The sequence below is a fragment of the Suncus etruscus genome, chromosome 17 (genome assembly GCF_024139225.1).
Source record: "Suncus etruscus isolate mSunEtr1 chromosome 17, mSunEtr1.pri.cur, whole genome shotgun sequence".
In the NCBI taxonomy this organism is placed as follows: Eukaryota; Metazoa; Chordata; class Mammalia; order Eulipotyphla; family Soricidae; genus Suncus; species Suncus etruscus.
In genome coordinates this window covers 42,269,609-42,284,686 of record NC_064864.1, presented here as the reverse complement: position 1 = coordinate 42,284,686, position 15,078 = coordinate 42,269,609, and the positions used below count along the sequence as shown (strand labels likewise).

Here is a 15,078-nt window from a genome sequence, read left to right as displayed (position 1 = left end):
AGTAATATTTAAGGCACATAGTGACAATGAATAAGGGGCATTGCCACCACCAGCGTTGTTCTCTCTCCACCCCTGTTCCCAGCATGCATCCCACTTCTCCCTCCTTTACCCCCATAATGCTAGTACAACTGTTCCCGCTTGTACAGCTTGTTGTAGATTGGGTATCGATTCTGTTGTCATTAACTTTGGAGTTGGTATTCAAGCCTGATCATTTTTATTTCTACCAAATAAATGAACATACAACTGTCTGGTCTTGGTACCATCCATTTTTCCCCCTCCAATTAGGAGGTTGATCAAGATAATTCCAGTAATGTGGCTCTATTTGAGATATAAGAAAAGATATGAGAGTAGTCTGTCTAGATGTTGTAAATATCCATTTGGAAGAAGAAAGGGGAAAAAATAAAAAAGGAAGAAAACGGTAACTAAACAAAGCAAAACAAGACAAGACAAAAAAGAAACATAAGAGAGTAACGACAAAAAAGAAACATAAGAGAGTAACAACAAAAGTACAAAAAGAATAAAAAAAAAAGAATAAACCAAAAACCAAAACCATCATCTAGGAAGAAACAATCAAAACAAAAACAAAAACCAGAACAAAAAAAAAAAAACAAAACAGACCAGCGACTTCTTAGAAAAGGGTTGTGCTTCTTTCTTTTCCTTATTTATTTATTTATTTATTTATTTATTTATTTATTTATTTTGCAGAGGCATGGTAAATATTGGGGGAAATTAGAACAGGAATTCCCTTGGCCTAATAGATACAGGGTTTCCCTGCCCTTGAAGCATACTGCCATGGGAACAGCTATAGGCTCTATATTTACTCATTTGCACACCCCAAGGTCTTCTTATGGTCCCAGAAAACTTTCTTCTCAGATGTGAATGATGACATCCCGCCTCTGTAGCTAGAGATCTCGTTATTTGCGTAGGTCATAAGGCGAAGGCTAGGAGAGAGTTTTTCTTTATGGTTCTAGGAGTTCTGTTCCATTACTGTTGTTGTAATCAGTCTTCTGTAATTAGTGGACCTGGTTTTTGCGCAGATCCTAGGATAGAGTCTAGGCTATATAGTCTTTAGCATGGTTCCAGAAGTTCTGCTCAGTCGCAGTTGTCTAAGTCAGACCTCGGGATTAGAGATCTTAGTTTTTGTACGAATCCGAGGCCGAGGCCTAGTCTAGGAACTTCCTCGTTGGTCCCTTGATAGATTCTGTCCAGTCCATGTTTGTCAAAGTCAGTCTTCTGTATATAGCTATTTTGGTTTTTGCTTAGGGCAAAGGATGGTATGTCTCCCGGTTGTATCATATCGTTAGGTGATGAGCTAAGGCAGCCCTCCTTAGCTCAAGTTGTTGCCATTTCCTCATGTCAGGATGTCATGGTAAAACTGGTGCAAGTTGGTGCCTGGACAGCATTCAGAGTTTCCCTGGGAGGAGTCTGGTCTCTGGTGCTATTGCTGGGACCTGTGTCAATTTCACTTCTGGGATCTGAGGTTCTGGGTTGGATGGTCACTATCCAATCACATGGAGTCCAAGTTGGGTCCTCATGACATATATTCAGGGTGGGAGGTGAACCTGTATTATAAAAAGTATGGATTCTTGTCCTTAGTAGATAAGAGCTTGTTTCTGTGTATAACATTTCCCTTTATTTAGAGTGTCTATGCAGAAGGGGATGGTGCCATATTATATTGCTGGTGGATTTGGAGGTAAGAATGATAGTCTGCACAATCTCTGTGCCTGGATTTTGACCTGAGCTTTTATCCCAGGCAAGACTTTTGTAGGTTTTCATACCAATCAGAACCAAAACAGGTGAGGTTGGAGAAAGAGAAAAAGATATAAACATATACATACGTATGTATATATAATAGAAGAAATAAATGAAATTACATTTTAAAAAGGCATCAAAAAAACAATGCTGTTTACAAGGCTAACTTACTTTTTAGAAAATTCAGACTAGGAGGTGTTATTATGGAGGTATTAAACACATAAAGGAAATAAAGGTGTCCCCATAGAGTCTTTTGAGATATTCTTTTGGGGTGTAATCCAGGACAGTTTTTCATCACACATTGTGTCTTGTTGGGTTTGCAAAGTTATTTGTAGCCATGAGGGAAGTAACACCCTGTGCTCTATATTCCTGAAGTACATCCTTGTGTTGTTTCACTTGCCTAGCTCCAAGATAAATTGATCCTTTTTCAAAAGTTGAAGCTTTTCAAACACGTTCCCCTCTGATACCTGTTTAGAATCTCTTTCTCCTGCCCCACTTTCTATCTACTTCCCTCTTTTCCTCAAAGCTTAAATGTCACTCCATGAAAAATCTCCTGCCTGGGGCCAGAGAGATAGCATGGAGGTAAAGCATTTGCCTTGCATGCAGAAGGACAGTGGTTCAAATCCCAGCATCCCATATGGTCCCCCGAGCCTGCCAGAGCGATTTCTGAGCATAGAGCCAGGAGTAATCCCTGAATGCTGCCGGTTGTGACCCCAAAAAGAAAACAAAACAAAACAAAAAAAAAAAAAAAAGAAAGAAAATCACCTGCCTAAACTCTCTACCCTCCTGCTTTCCACTGGGTTGCATCTTCTATTATATCATCTCATAGATTACTCATTATCATAACCTTTTTTAAATTAATCAATTACCTAACTTCTTAGTTTGAGGCCTATCTTTCTTGCTAGATTATAAACTTTAGGTAACAAAAAACTGTTTAGTTTTTACCGTTGCTTTGCTCCAAGGTCCACCACAGGCATAAGCACATAACTCATTCCATAGCTGAAATCTCCACCTCCTGTCAGGCATGCTTTCTACCATGTGGACTCTACACAGGAGGGCAAATAGACCTGGACTTCTTGGAACACACAGTTCAGTGATTAATCCTGTGAATTCTGCAGCCATCTGTCAGTTCCTTTTTCTTATCTCATTTATTTTGGTTCAATTTATGCTATATACTGACCTGTCTAGCTTTCAGATAAAAATTGACTTTTTGACAAATTCTAAAGAAAATAAAAAGATTTAAAACCACTGTCTCCTTAGTGTCATCTGTCATTAGTTTTCTGTCTCCCCCTAAAAAAATGGTCACTATTTTTTTCATTCTCTTTTCATGTCTGATACATTTAAAGAATGTCTATCTGTGTCTTTGTCCCTTAAAAATTTAAGGCATTACTTTGTTGTGTGATTTTTATTATTGCAGTCACAATAATCAAAGTCATATTGGCCTTCCCTCTTGATAACTTTTATTATCTGATAAATTCTAATGAGACTATATTTTTCATTAATGTCTTTCTTGTTATTGTTTAAAACTCTTTCATTTAAAGATTCCATCTTGCATACATGTCTTTCTTGTTATTGTTTTAAACAATCAGCACATTACCCAACCACCAAACATTACAATAACTTCTAAGTTCTATAATTTAGAAGTTAATGTGAGTTACATGTAATATTATATTTGAATGTTTGACAATGTATCCTCTGGTACTGATTGTACAATTGTGTTTTAAAACTGATACCTCAAAATAAAAATTATTAATAAAAATATAAAATAAAAAATAAAATTGATACCTATGCACAGAAAGATTATTTGTGTCAAATAATGCATTTAAAAAGAAAAAGGATAAAAGACAAGCATTTACCAGAGATTCCTTTCTAACACCAGTGATCTACTCCTAGGAAAGGTGTCACAGCTTGAGTTATTCTCAACTTATTGCTTATATAACTATGCATACTATTTAATTTGCAACTATCCTTATGTTTTATCAGTTTAGATCAGGGGTCTCAAACTCGCGACTTTGCGGCCCTCCGTACAACATTTTGTGGCCCTGCCCTAGAGGAATCTTTTTTTGTTTTGTTTTGTTTTAGTTGTTTGGGTCACACCCCCCAATGTTCAAGGTTTACTACTGACTTTGCACTCAAGAATCACCCCACTTTGCCTCCTGCAGCCCCCAGGTAAATTGAGTTTGAGACCCCTGGTTTAGATTGATGCAATGTGGAACTATTTAAAAAAAATATTTGCATAAACACATGAGAATTACATATACTGTGCATGTTATCCTTGTATTTCCAAGGAAGGACTAGAAGGGGGTAAGAGAACAAGGGCCGTTTTCCATCAATATACACTCTTTTGAAAATGGAAGAGATCCATCAAAGATGGATTTCACATCATATAAAAGTGATTGGGAGAGAGGAATATAAAAGTAGAAAGACAGAAAATATGCTTTAAAAGGCTTTAGGGATTTTAATATGGTATCATGCTTACTGATAGATGCATCAAAAACTCATGAAAATAAAACATCTTTTAATTTCAGCCTCTGAATTAAAGATCTCCACATTTTTTATCCATTGTATATTTTATTATGTAAGACCCAAGATAATTTTAATATTAAAATATTGCAAGTGAAATGTTTATCTTCAAAGTAAAAAGAAAGATGTCCTCACTGGATGGATTTTATGTTTTAGTCCCATTCATATATTGGATAAGAATATTAGCATAAATATAATAAATTCACAGCCTTAGAGATAGTACAGTGGATAAAGTGCTTGCCTTGCATGCAGCAGACTCAAGTTCAAATTTCCAGCATTAAAAATAGTGAACCAGACACCACTAGGGGTCACCCCTAAGCATTACCAAGTGTGTGACAACCTCTCACCCAAAAAATAATTTTCCTCCTTTGAGAGACAAGTTTAATGAAATCCCAAAATTTCAGCAGCCTTTGTTTAGAAATATAATATTCTGTTTCTGATATATCTTTGAGCAAAGACTCAAGATTAACAAAGCCATTCCTAAAGAATAAGATAGGAAGGCTTGCTCTGCCAGATTTTATAATGTATAGAAAACAACAGTAATTAAAACAGCATGGGACTGATAGAGGGCAGAAAGACAGACAGATTAGGGTGGTCAGGAACAAACCTATGTTTGTATAGGTTTGTTTTGCAGACCAGTGTAAAGGGGAGTGTGCTCAACAAATGAGGCTACTGCAATCCATTCTTCATGTGGGAAAAATATAAAATCAGAAGATATTAAATCATACTATACATCAATTTCATATTTATTGAAAGCATAATTATAACTTATAAAGGGAAAATCTTTAAATATTTTCAAAGAAAACATAAAACGTCTTTATGTACTAGATGTGAGACAGCACTTCTAAAATAACAGCAAAAAAGTGCGATAGACACTTCATACCCACTAAATTGACAGAAATTAAGTCTGCAAAGAGCAGGTGTTAATAAGGATGTGAAACAAAAGGAATAGTCAGGAGGAAGAGTACCTTGTAATAACTCAGAGCATTTTGGAGCATTAACCTTTAAGGTTGGCTATTTGTAAATCTGTGTCTAACACAGCAATTTCACTCATAGTGGTAAACTTTGGGTCAGTATTTTGTTAACTTTAAAGGATGTCAAAATCGCTGAGTCCCACAGTTTGGAATTCTCTTTGCCTCTGGCAGTTCTGATTCAGTAGGTCTGGAATAAAGTACATAAATCTGCATTTCTAGGAAACACCAGGTGATGAGGCTACTTCTGGTTTCCAGTCATAGTTGGAGTAATGCCTATCCAGATCTCATCATTTCTAGAGAACAAGGAAAGTATCTTCAAACACCATATTGTTCATAATTACAGTTATTTGAGATCAACACAAATATCTAGTATAATGGTTAAATATAGTTTAGTATGTTCAAACAATGAAGTATCTAGAAACACTAAAAATAAATAAAATATAAGTATCTTCAACAGCCTGAGTGAATCTTTGAAGTGTAATGTTACATGAAAAAAGTGAGCCACAGGAAATAACATACTACTTGAAATCACTCTTCAAAGTAAAGCTGGCACATGAAATATATCTTATAGAAGCAAATATATGGATGAAACTAAAATATGAAACAATGGGATAAAATGCACAAACGTAGGAGAAGGGAATTTAGGTAATTAGGTGCCATAGAGTGGCTGGAGTGGTAGGTTTTTGTGTGCTTGAGAACTATTATGTAAGTTACATGCATTCTCTTGTCTGGAAGCATATACACAGTGAACATAAAATAGAAAAGTAATTCAGTTGCATGTCGACCAAGAAAGCTAAATGAAACAAGGAAACTAAGATATTAACCATTAAAGTATTCACTAGACACTTTAAATGACAGAAATGATCCAGGAGAAAATGGATATGCCCAGTTGGTGGGCTCCCTTGTGAGAGGGAAAAATAAAATGTAAAAGAATAGGACAGACACAAAACTGAGAAATTCAAAGGACTCTTGAATAGAGATGGGAGTAAGCAAAAAAAATAAATAAATAGAATTGAAATTATAGTTAAGGAAAATTCTTGCAGATCAAAGACAGGGCTTAGTCTCTCTGACCAAAAGTACTACCCAGAGTCTTGCAAATTAGACAGGAACTTGTGTTGACACATTCCTGGTAAAAGATTAAATACTAGTGATAAAACAGGAAGCATTCTGGAAGAACAGAAAACAAAACAAAACAAACATGTTAGCCAAACAGAATAAATATTATGCTAGCCTCAAATTTCTTTGCAACAACAACAATAAAACCAACAAAAATTACTTCAAAGTTTTTGTGGGGACAATAAGTGAGAATGAATAACTAATGAAAGTTTGACCGAGAAAGGAAAATTATAATAAAAAGGGCTTGAACCTCTAGATATTAAAATGTAAATTATATTAAGGTTTAATATTTGCTATAGTTATTAAATTTTAATGGTATAATTAAATCATAAGTTAGCAAATGTGAAATGGATTAAAAATGAAGAGTTCAGTGAAAGTTAATAGACAAAATTATATGTAATGTTTTATCACTATATCGTGACATACATATTCTTAAAATATTACATATAAAGTTTGTAATAAAGATGGTCTCGGGGCTGGCGAGATGGCGCTAGAGGTAAGGTGTCTGCCTTGCAAGTGCTGGCCAAGGAAGGTCCGCAGTTTGATCCCCCGGCGTCCCATATGGTCCCCCCAAGCCAGGGGCAATTTCTGAGTGCTTAGCCAGGAGTAACCCCTGAGCATCAAACGGGTGTGGTCCGAAAACCAAAACAAAAAAAAGGTCTCAAAGATAGGTCATTCACTATGTGATGGTACAGCAATCCAGTTGACTACTTATAAAAGAATTCAATTAGTACCATACACCAATATTTTTCAATGAATTAAAATATTAAATTTCCTATTGATGACAAGAAGAACTAGAACATATAGGTGAAGATCGCTCAAATTCTTGCATGATTTTTTAATTATGAAAGAATAAAATCCTTGTTGATATGTATTTTTGAGTAAACCTTTTAAATTCTCTGTCAAAATGTCATTAAAACATGGTAAAAAAAACAAACAAACAAGGGAGGACAGATGCTGAATGATCTCATTCATACATGGCCTCCAGAGAGACAAGGGGAATGGACAGTGGCAAGTTAAAACAACCCTCGGACTCTTGACAGAAGAACTGAACTGAGTTTGCCAAAGGGGGTTGGGGGAGAAATAAGCTTGGGGGTGAACTAGAAGTGACCCAAAGACTGTGGTGGAGGGAGATGAGCTCTTGATCGTATTGGTCAGTAACTTCGCAAACCAAAAGCTTAAACATTAACACCAACACCGTTGTAAGTTAAAAGATTGCAGAGACATGATTAATGTTTTGAGATCTTGACTAGCATTTGTACTGAATAGTATCTTCACTAAATTTCAGAATTGGAGGGAGAGGATCCCCTAAGCAAGTTAGGAAGGCTTGTTTAACCTGGTGAGTTATAAACTAAAAGCATTGTCCCCTAATGATAAGATGATAAGAGCATACCCTGTATCAAACAAGGTCAAAATACATATAACATTGTGTGAATTAAGGCTTTTATGTGTGAATATTTATCGATCAGTCAGAGTCCTGTAATGGTTAAAAGCATATGATTCTTTTTAGGTTGGGCTGTTTTAAATTTTAAAATTATTGAATATGATTAAAAATCAGCAGTCTGGCTTGTGAACCTCTCTCTGTTTGCATTTCTCACTGGGATAAAAGGATCGTGTGCTTCCGACAGGCAGCTCTTTCCCATAGAGTTAATAGTCTGTAGTGAAAATATTTGGAAAACAGTGCTTTGGAGTCTCTAACAACTTGAAAACTTCCACTCTAAACTAGAGTTCTACTCTAATGTGAAAGTAACGAGAGAGATCGGAAAAGAAAGTTGAACGTATGAGATTCCATCCTATACGTAAAACTTTAATTGGTGTATTTGCTTCTCTGTTCCCTCTCCACTGACATTTTCCCATTTGGTCACTGAAAGGGGCTTCACCAGTGCCCACTTCACTTCTGCAGGGTGCACCCCTCAGTGGGGTGACCATATTCACAGGATGGAGTCTCTATGGATTGACTTAGAGTGCCAGACCAGGCACTGGTCTGTTTGTTCTGTTTACTCAGAACATCTGAAGGTGCCCAATTTCCCTGACTCTTCCTTCACCTTCTCTCTCCCCTCAGGACTACTGGCTCTCTCTCCTTTACAAGCGCCTCATTGGCCCCAAAGTCTTGGCTGTTCACGTAGCTGGACTCCAGAGGAAGCCACGGCCAGGCCGAGTGATCCGAGACAAACTAAGGATTTATGCACACTGCACTAACCACCACAAGTAAGTCTTCACAGATCCCACAGAACACCAAGACACCTCAGGTCTTTGGGCCCCTTTAAAACCCTCTCTGGACCCACTACATCTGTGCTGTGTAGGTTTCAAATGATCTCTGACAAACAGCTTTTTCTGCAATAAACAAACTCTCTTTGTCACACTTAAAGGATTTACCCATAAAAGGTTCATAAAATGCATGCCGTTTGTTCATTTACTTCTGCATCCAACAAATTTTATTGAGCATTTTCTCCGTGCCAGTTGATGTAATGCCCAAGAGGCTTTTTGTGTGCCTACGCCTGGACCACAGGAGAGAGATAAAATCTGTTCCTGTGTTTGTCCCACCAGCAAAGTTGAGGCAATAGGTTTCCATTTCTGCACTGTGTGCGCCAGAGCTGCACCCCTGGGAACCTCACCCTGCATGACTATGTCCCAAGCTGGGATCCCTAGAGAGAAATGAGTGCCCAAAGGTAGTTAGTTGTGCCAGATAAGCACCATTTCCAGTCTTTTAAAAAAGTCTTTTCAGCTCTTTTAAAGGTTAGGAGTTTAAATAAAGCATTCGTCTCCTTTTCATGGAATTGGACTTACAACAACTCAGTACGATAATATGTAGTTGTTCTCTTTTAGCTCACAAACACTAGTTGTTCATCTGCTTTCCTTTCAAAAAAATAATAATTATCATTATATAAAGTTTGGCAAGTGATGATTTGATCCCTGGCATCCTATATGGTTCCTGAACACTTTCTGGAGTCATTCCTGAGTGCAGAGCCAAGAGCATCACTGGGTATAACCCGAAATCTAAAAAAATAAATAAATAAGTTATTTATTTATTTTTCAAATTAAAAATATTTTATATTATGAGACTCATGAGGTTAAAAACATAAAACTGAGCCTAAGCTCACTTTTAAATCTGGCCAACTATGACTTTCTTTCATCATTTTCTGTGTAAGAAGTAAAGTGGTTAGCCCTGGAAAAATAGAATTTTTGTCTCTTTGTGCCGAGAAGCCTGGGCTGAGGGGTAGAGGCACAAATTAAGGTGCAACAAGCGCTTCCAGCAGACCTTCATTCTAGCTGGCCTATTGTGGACTGGTCATGGGGAGTAAATAGTACAAAGGGCACCAGTGGTCAGGTTACAACAGACACTCCTTCCCCTTTCCTTGATGAGAGAGGAGCCAAGTCAATTTATCATGAGAAGATTTCTCAAAGAATCACTCTGCGTCTAAGGGGCCAGGGGACAATTGTCTTGTCTGTAGACACAAGTGTCTATTGTGGATGAGTGGAGGCTGTTTTGGGTGGAGGCCAGAGGCTTTCATCATCCCTTGTGCTCAACAGGAAGCTCAGTCCAATACCTGACAGAGAGTGTCTATGGCCTTGACTGAAGTTATCTGATCACCACACAAGGACACATTGTATTCCCTGTCTCTGTCCTGGCCTGAGGTAACCACCCAATAGGTAGACCCCAGCTTCAAGAGAGAAAAATTGCTCTTGGCACCTTCTAACCCTTGGGAAGCAGACCTGTTTGTGGCATTTATGCTGTCATTCTGAGGGCCCATTGACAAAATGTCAGTGACCCTAAGTTTATCCGGACTTGATTGTCCTCACAGAGCATTCCTCAAACCAACTTTAGTATTCATCCTGTCATTCTTATACATTCTTATGGGAAGTTACCCTGACTTATATCCTGAATAGTCAGTCCATGGATTCTGGGCCAACTTCAAATACGTTTTTGTGAATTTAATGTCTCACATAGACATTGACATGACAAGCACCAGTAAAAGTGTTGGTTAAATGAATGCAGAAATAGTTGTTGAGAAGTTACTAATGATTTATATTCTAGCTCTCTTCATTCTTTGATATCAATCAACACATCAACCAGGAGGAGGTAGTGTGATAGATTAGCCAAAATTCCCCCATTCACTATCCTAAGACCTAAAATAACTTGTCACACTACCTCTTAGAGTTTCTGCACTGTGCATAATTTCTGACTTGTGAGAATTTTGTCTTTTATGATTGATTTTGGAGAAAATTTTAAATATCCACACCAACACCAACCGGTGCTTTCTGCTCTCTGTTCTAGCATTAAAAAATTAGCCACACCAACACCATCATCCTCCACATAGGGCTCCTTGTTCAAAAAATAAACAAATTCTGACCAGAAAATCTATCAACCATTCCACTGAGGCAGTGTATGTTTCTAGGGAGGAGCTGGAGTCCTTAGCCAAGTTCATAATCAATAGGAATCTTGTGGATAGTATAGCAAAATTGAGCCTTTTGGGGTTCAAATTTGTTTACTATTGGCAAAACATGACTTCCTGTTTTTCACAAGTTTTTTTTAAAGTCTCATAAAAAAGGTTCCTGAGGCTTTTTGGACATCAAATGGCTCTTACAAAACAATATTTTGATGAGTTAAGTGTAAATGAATCAGAAACATGTGGATTAAATTTCCCTTAAAATACACAGGGGCTTTGAAATTAGGGGAAAAAATGTTTGGCCAAACATGGCCTGACTTTTACCAAACCCAGAAACTTTGAATTCAGTTTGAACACAATGGACTAACCCAGTTTCCGGGCACATTGACTCACTAGGAACGATCATGGATTCCCAAGCTTCACCCTCCCTTCCCTGTTCTAATCACCCGTCCTATTGGAGACTTTTTTTTATCTAGAAGTAAAGATGTGTTCCCTATTGACACCCCACCCCTTCTATCAAGGCTATTCCACTTCTAGTCTCCTAACCCTGACTCACTTCCTCACCCTCCCATGGCAACAAAAAGACCTGTTAGGCAGCAAAGAACAGCCAGAAAGTTGAGCTCCAGATACAGAGTCTACACTGGTGAAACAATATACCTGAGTAGGACGTGGAACCAGAGAGATGTTCTACTATACAAGAAGGGTCCACTGGAAGGATTTAAGACCACCTGGATGAGACAATAATGCAAGCACTTGTTGCATTTCAGTCCAGGCCTTCAGACACCATATTGGTAGAGAACAGAGAAGCCTCCAGGGTTGATTTTCTGTGGGCAGAAAATATGTTTTCTTCAGAAGTATGGATTCTCTACATAGTTACTTCAGGTTAGCCTGACCAGGAATGTGGCATGGCAACCAAAGAACTCTGATTAATGCCCTCACCCATCATCCAAGCAAAGAAAGGATGGTGTGCTTGTCTTCCAAACCCAATGTCAGCTTCTACCTGAGGAACTTCCCTGAATGTTTTGAGAGCCTGTGCACATTGTTCTTGGGCTGGCTTTCAATACAGGTTTGTCTCCCTCAAGGGAACTGTGTAAATGGAAAGCAGATTAGGCCTCACAGCTTAAAAAGAGTTTCCCCTGCAGCCATGCTGTGATTTCAGGTCTCTCCCACCCACCACTTCCCCACATCTCACCCTTCTACTCTGCAGTCTCTGAGGGCTCGTTCTGTCTCTACAGAAGAAAAACCCATAAATGCAAGGCCTGGGCTTTCCTCCATGCTATCCTTTGAGAAAATTATTTGATGGTTAAGCAATAGGGTTTACTGTAGTCAAGAAAAATGGTCTCCATGCCTGCCTGCTTTTACACTCAGTTTGTGGTCCAGAGTACATGCAGGTAATTTTCATCCACCTCAATTTTGCACATATTTGATCTAAGCTCATTTCTAATGGAATATAATGGGTGCTCTTTAATAATGAAAAATGCAGGTTAGTAGCATCTTTTTTCGGAACTGTAATGACATGTCTGCTCAAGTTCTTTCTCTTTAGTTATAACTTATTTGCTCTAAAACCCAGTTCATATGCTTCAAGGGAGTAGGACGAAGTCCTGGAGGAGATGGGACTAGATAGAGGAATCATTTGATAATTTATCAAGGTGCACATCCAAAAGAGTCTTAAATACAACAATGTGCCCTCCTAGAGATACAAGAAAAATGACCTGAGAGAACCAGAGAGCTCTACTATGGGGATCTCTCCTTATAACCTAATGAATTTCTCTAGGTAAGGGGTTCATAACCCTACATCCTTTGCCAAATATTCCAGAAAGCCTTTTGTCATAGAGACTCCCAAGCCCTGATCACAAATGGCTGGACTAAAATCCTCTAAGGAATAAATCTTAAAAACTGTATTATTTCAAAAAAATAAAACATTTATCATATTGACCTGAACTTGATTACTCAGCTCTTAATAGCACCTTTAAAAGCAAATCAGAGTGGCCCAGTGCCTGAGAGGTGCTGTTTCTGCTAGGAATTAGGTTTTCCTCTGGGCAAAGCAGACTTAAGAGTTTCTCTAAACTGCTCCTTTGAAGGCAGGACTGGGTCGTTTTTTTTTCTGTTTCCTCTCATTAACCCATCCAGATGGGGCCCTAAGGGACCCCTCTGAAACAGTCTTTTTTCCTATGAGAGAAAAGGAAATCATTATAGTTTTGTTGATACATGCTGAGAGACTTTTCTGCATATAGGCATATAGTCCTCCTAGACTTCTGAACATCCTGTGCTTGTGTAAAGGGATTCTAAAATGGTGAATAGCTTTCTGGTCTCAGAGTGGGTAGAATAGTGAAAGGCAAAAATCTAAAAATGTGATCCATTTCACTTCATAAAAGGTTTTCATCTTTCTCCAGATGTAAACAGTCTAACATACTCAAAGAAAAGTGGGAGTTTTGCAAATACATGCAGAGAAAGGATTGTTATCATTAATAAATCATTTTCCAAATCAATAGACATATGAGTAAAAACATGAACAGTTTAAGTGAAAAATATACCAAAAAGTGGCATCTCAGTATGAATTGTGTTAAAAATGTAAATGAATAATACTTTAATTTAATTAAATTCTATAATTAACATCCAATCAATAGTTGTCATAGTAATAAACTCAAAACTACTAGAATAATTCTCACCAATATATCCTCTTCCAAAGATACTAGTATTATATGAAGAATCTTATTCATATACTAGAAATACTAAGAATTGTATTTTTCTTCTTTGTGTTTATCAGTTTTTTTAATTCAACACTGTTTTACTTTCATGCTCATAAAATATAAGATATTTTGTTATCTGAAATCATTATGTTTAAACAAAGACAAATTTTATTATGGTAGGAAGTAGGTATCTTCTTTGCAGGTATTTTCAACCATACTTTGCAAAAAAGGTAACTCCTTTTCACAGTAAAAAAGACTTTCCTATTTATGAAGAGCTAAAGTGGCTAAAAACCCTGAAATAAATGTCCTGTCCTGGGTTGGGCCTGTGCCATGCAGTTTATAAATCATTTAGAAACATCTAACTGATCATTTTGTTCCCGTCTTCCTCCCACCATACACATTATCCTTCTTTCTCTTGATATCAGCCACAACTATGTCCGTGGATCTATCACACTTTTCATCATCAACCTGCACCGATCAAGGAAGAAAATCAAACTGGCTGGGACTCTCAGAGACAAGCTCGTACACCAGTATCTGCTGCAGCCATATGGACAAGAGGGTCTAAAATCCAAGTAAGTGCAATCCAGGAAATAGGTTGGGAACAGAGGTGGCAGGAGCTGATTAGAGAGGAATCAGAGTCATCCCTTTGCTGGAAGCAAGACGGGCACTGCTAATCTAGGGACTCAGCAGGAAAGAGTAGGGGCTACTGATTCCATTCTTCTGGTGAACTTCTTCTCTTTCTAGGCTTACGCAGATTCCTCAACTGTAAGGTCAAATGATGGGTAAAATATTTCTTAGCTAGAGCACACTTGGTATCTATGCCAAGTTTGTTTTTTAATAGTTGTCACTCTCAGCAGTGCTCGGGGGCTACTGGAGCCACACCTGTCCAGACTCAGAGAGCCAGGCAGGTCTGGGGATCGAATTCATGACCTCTCATATGGCTAGACAGATATTTTAACACTTCAATTATATCCCCAGTGCAAAATAATTCTTCACCATACAAGATTATCACATTTCAACTGTTGGGCATCATTGGCCCCAGTCCACTTAACACTAATGGAGCTTCCTAGTCCTCTGACAACTAAATACTCAGGTAGAGAAAGAAAAATGTCCCTTCCAGATGTAATATTCTGTAATGTGCTAACTCTCTGTTGGTCATTTTCTATAAACCTCCTGGGGCTTAGAGAAAGGAGTATGGGGTCAAAAGTTCAGTCTGTTCTACCCTTAAATTTATAACTTTGAGCATATCACTGCTTTAAATCTCAGCCTCTTTATCTGTACATTAGCAGGAAAGTGATATTTGGGGGCTCTGTGTGCCTTTCAAACTCTATAAATATATGATCTGTGATACTCCCTACCTCCCCCTGTCGCTACTAGCAACTGTGGACAACATTGACCTCTTCCAACAGAAAGCAGCTCCAGGCTGCCTAGTCAAGGGCAAGGCCACGCCATCTCCCGAAGCAAGGCCTCCCAGGAAGGGTATGGGATGCTGTGCAGACTGGGAACATTCCCATCCCATGTTAATGTTTACCAAGTTTAACAAAGCTGTAAACTTGGAGCAGGTGGCTTGCACTCCCACAGCTGCCCACAACTATGTGTGCTATAATTGTTCGCTGTTTCACTGCAACCTTGGTG

At 38.1% G+C, this 15,078-nt stretch overlaps 1 protein-coding gene across 3 annotated transcripts in view; it reads left to right on the top strand.

Moving 5' to 3' along the window:
- HPSE2 (heparanase 2 (inactive)) overlaps nt 1-15,078 on the top strand; it is a 722,966-nt gene that overhangs the window by 691,932 nt on the left and 15,956 nt on the right. For all 3 annotated transcript variants that reach the window (XM_049790877.1, XM_049790876.1, XM_049790875.1), the window contains 2 exons: nt 8,428-8,573; nt 13,869-14,015. In XM_049790877.1, the coding sequence (XP_049646834.1) occupies nt 8,428-8,573; nt 13,869-14,015 (293 nt within the window). The remainder of the gene's footprint in view (nt 1-8,427; nt 8,574-13,868; nt 14,016-15,078) is intronic.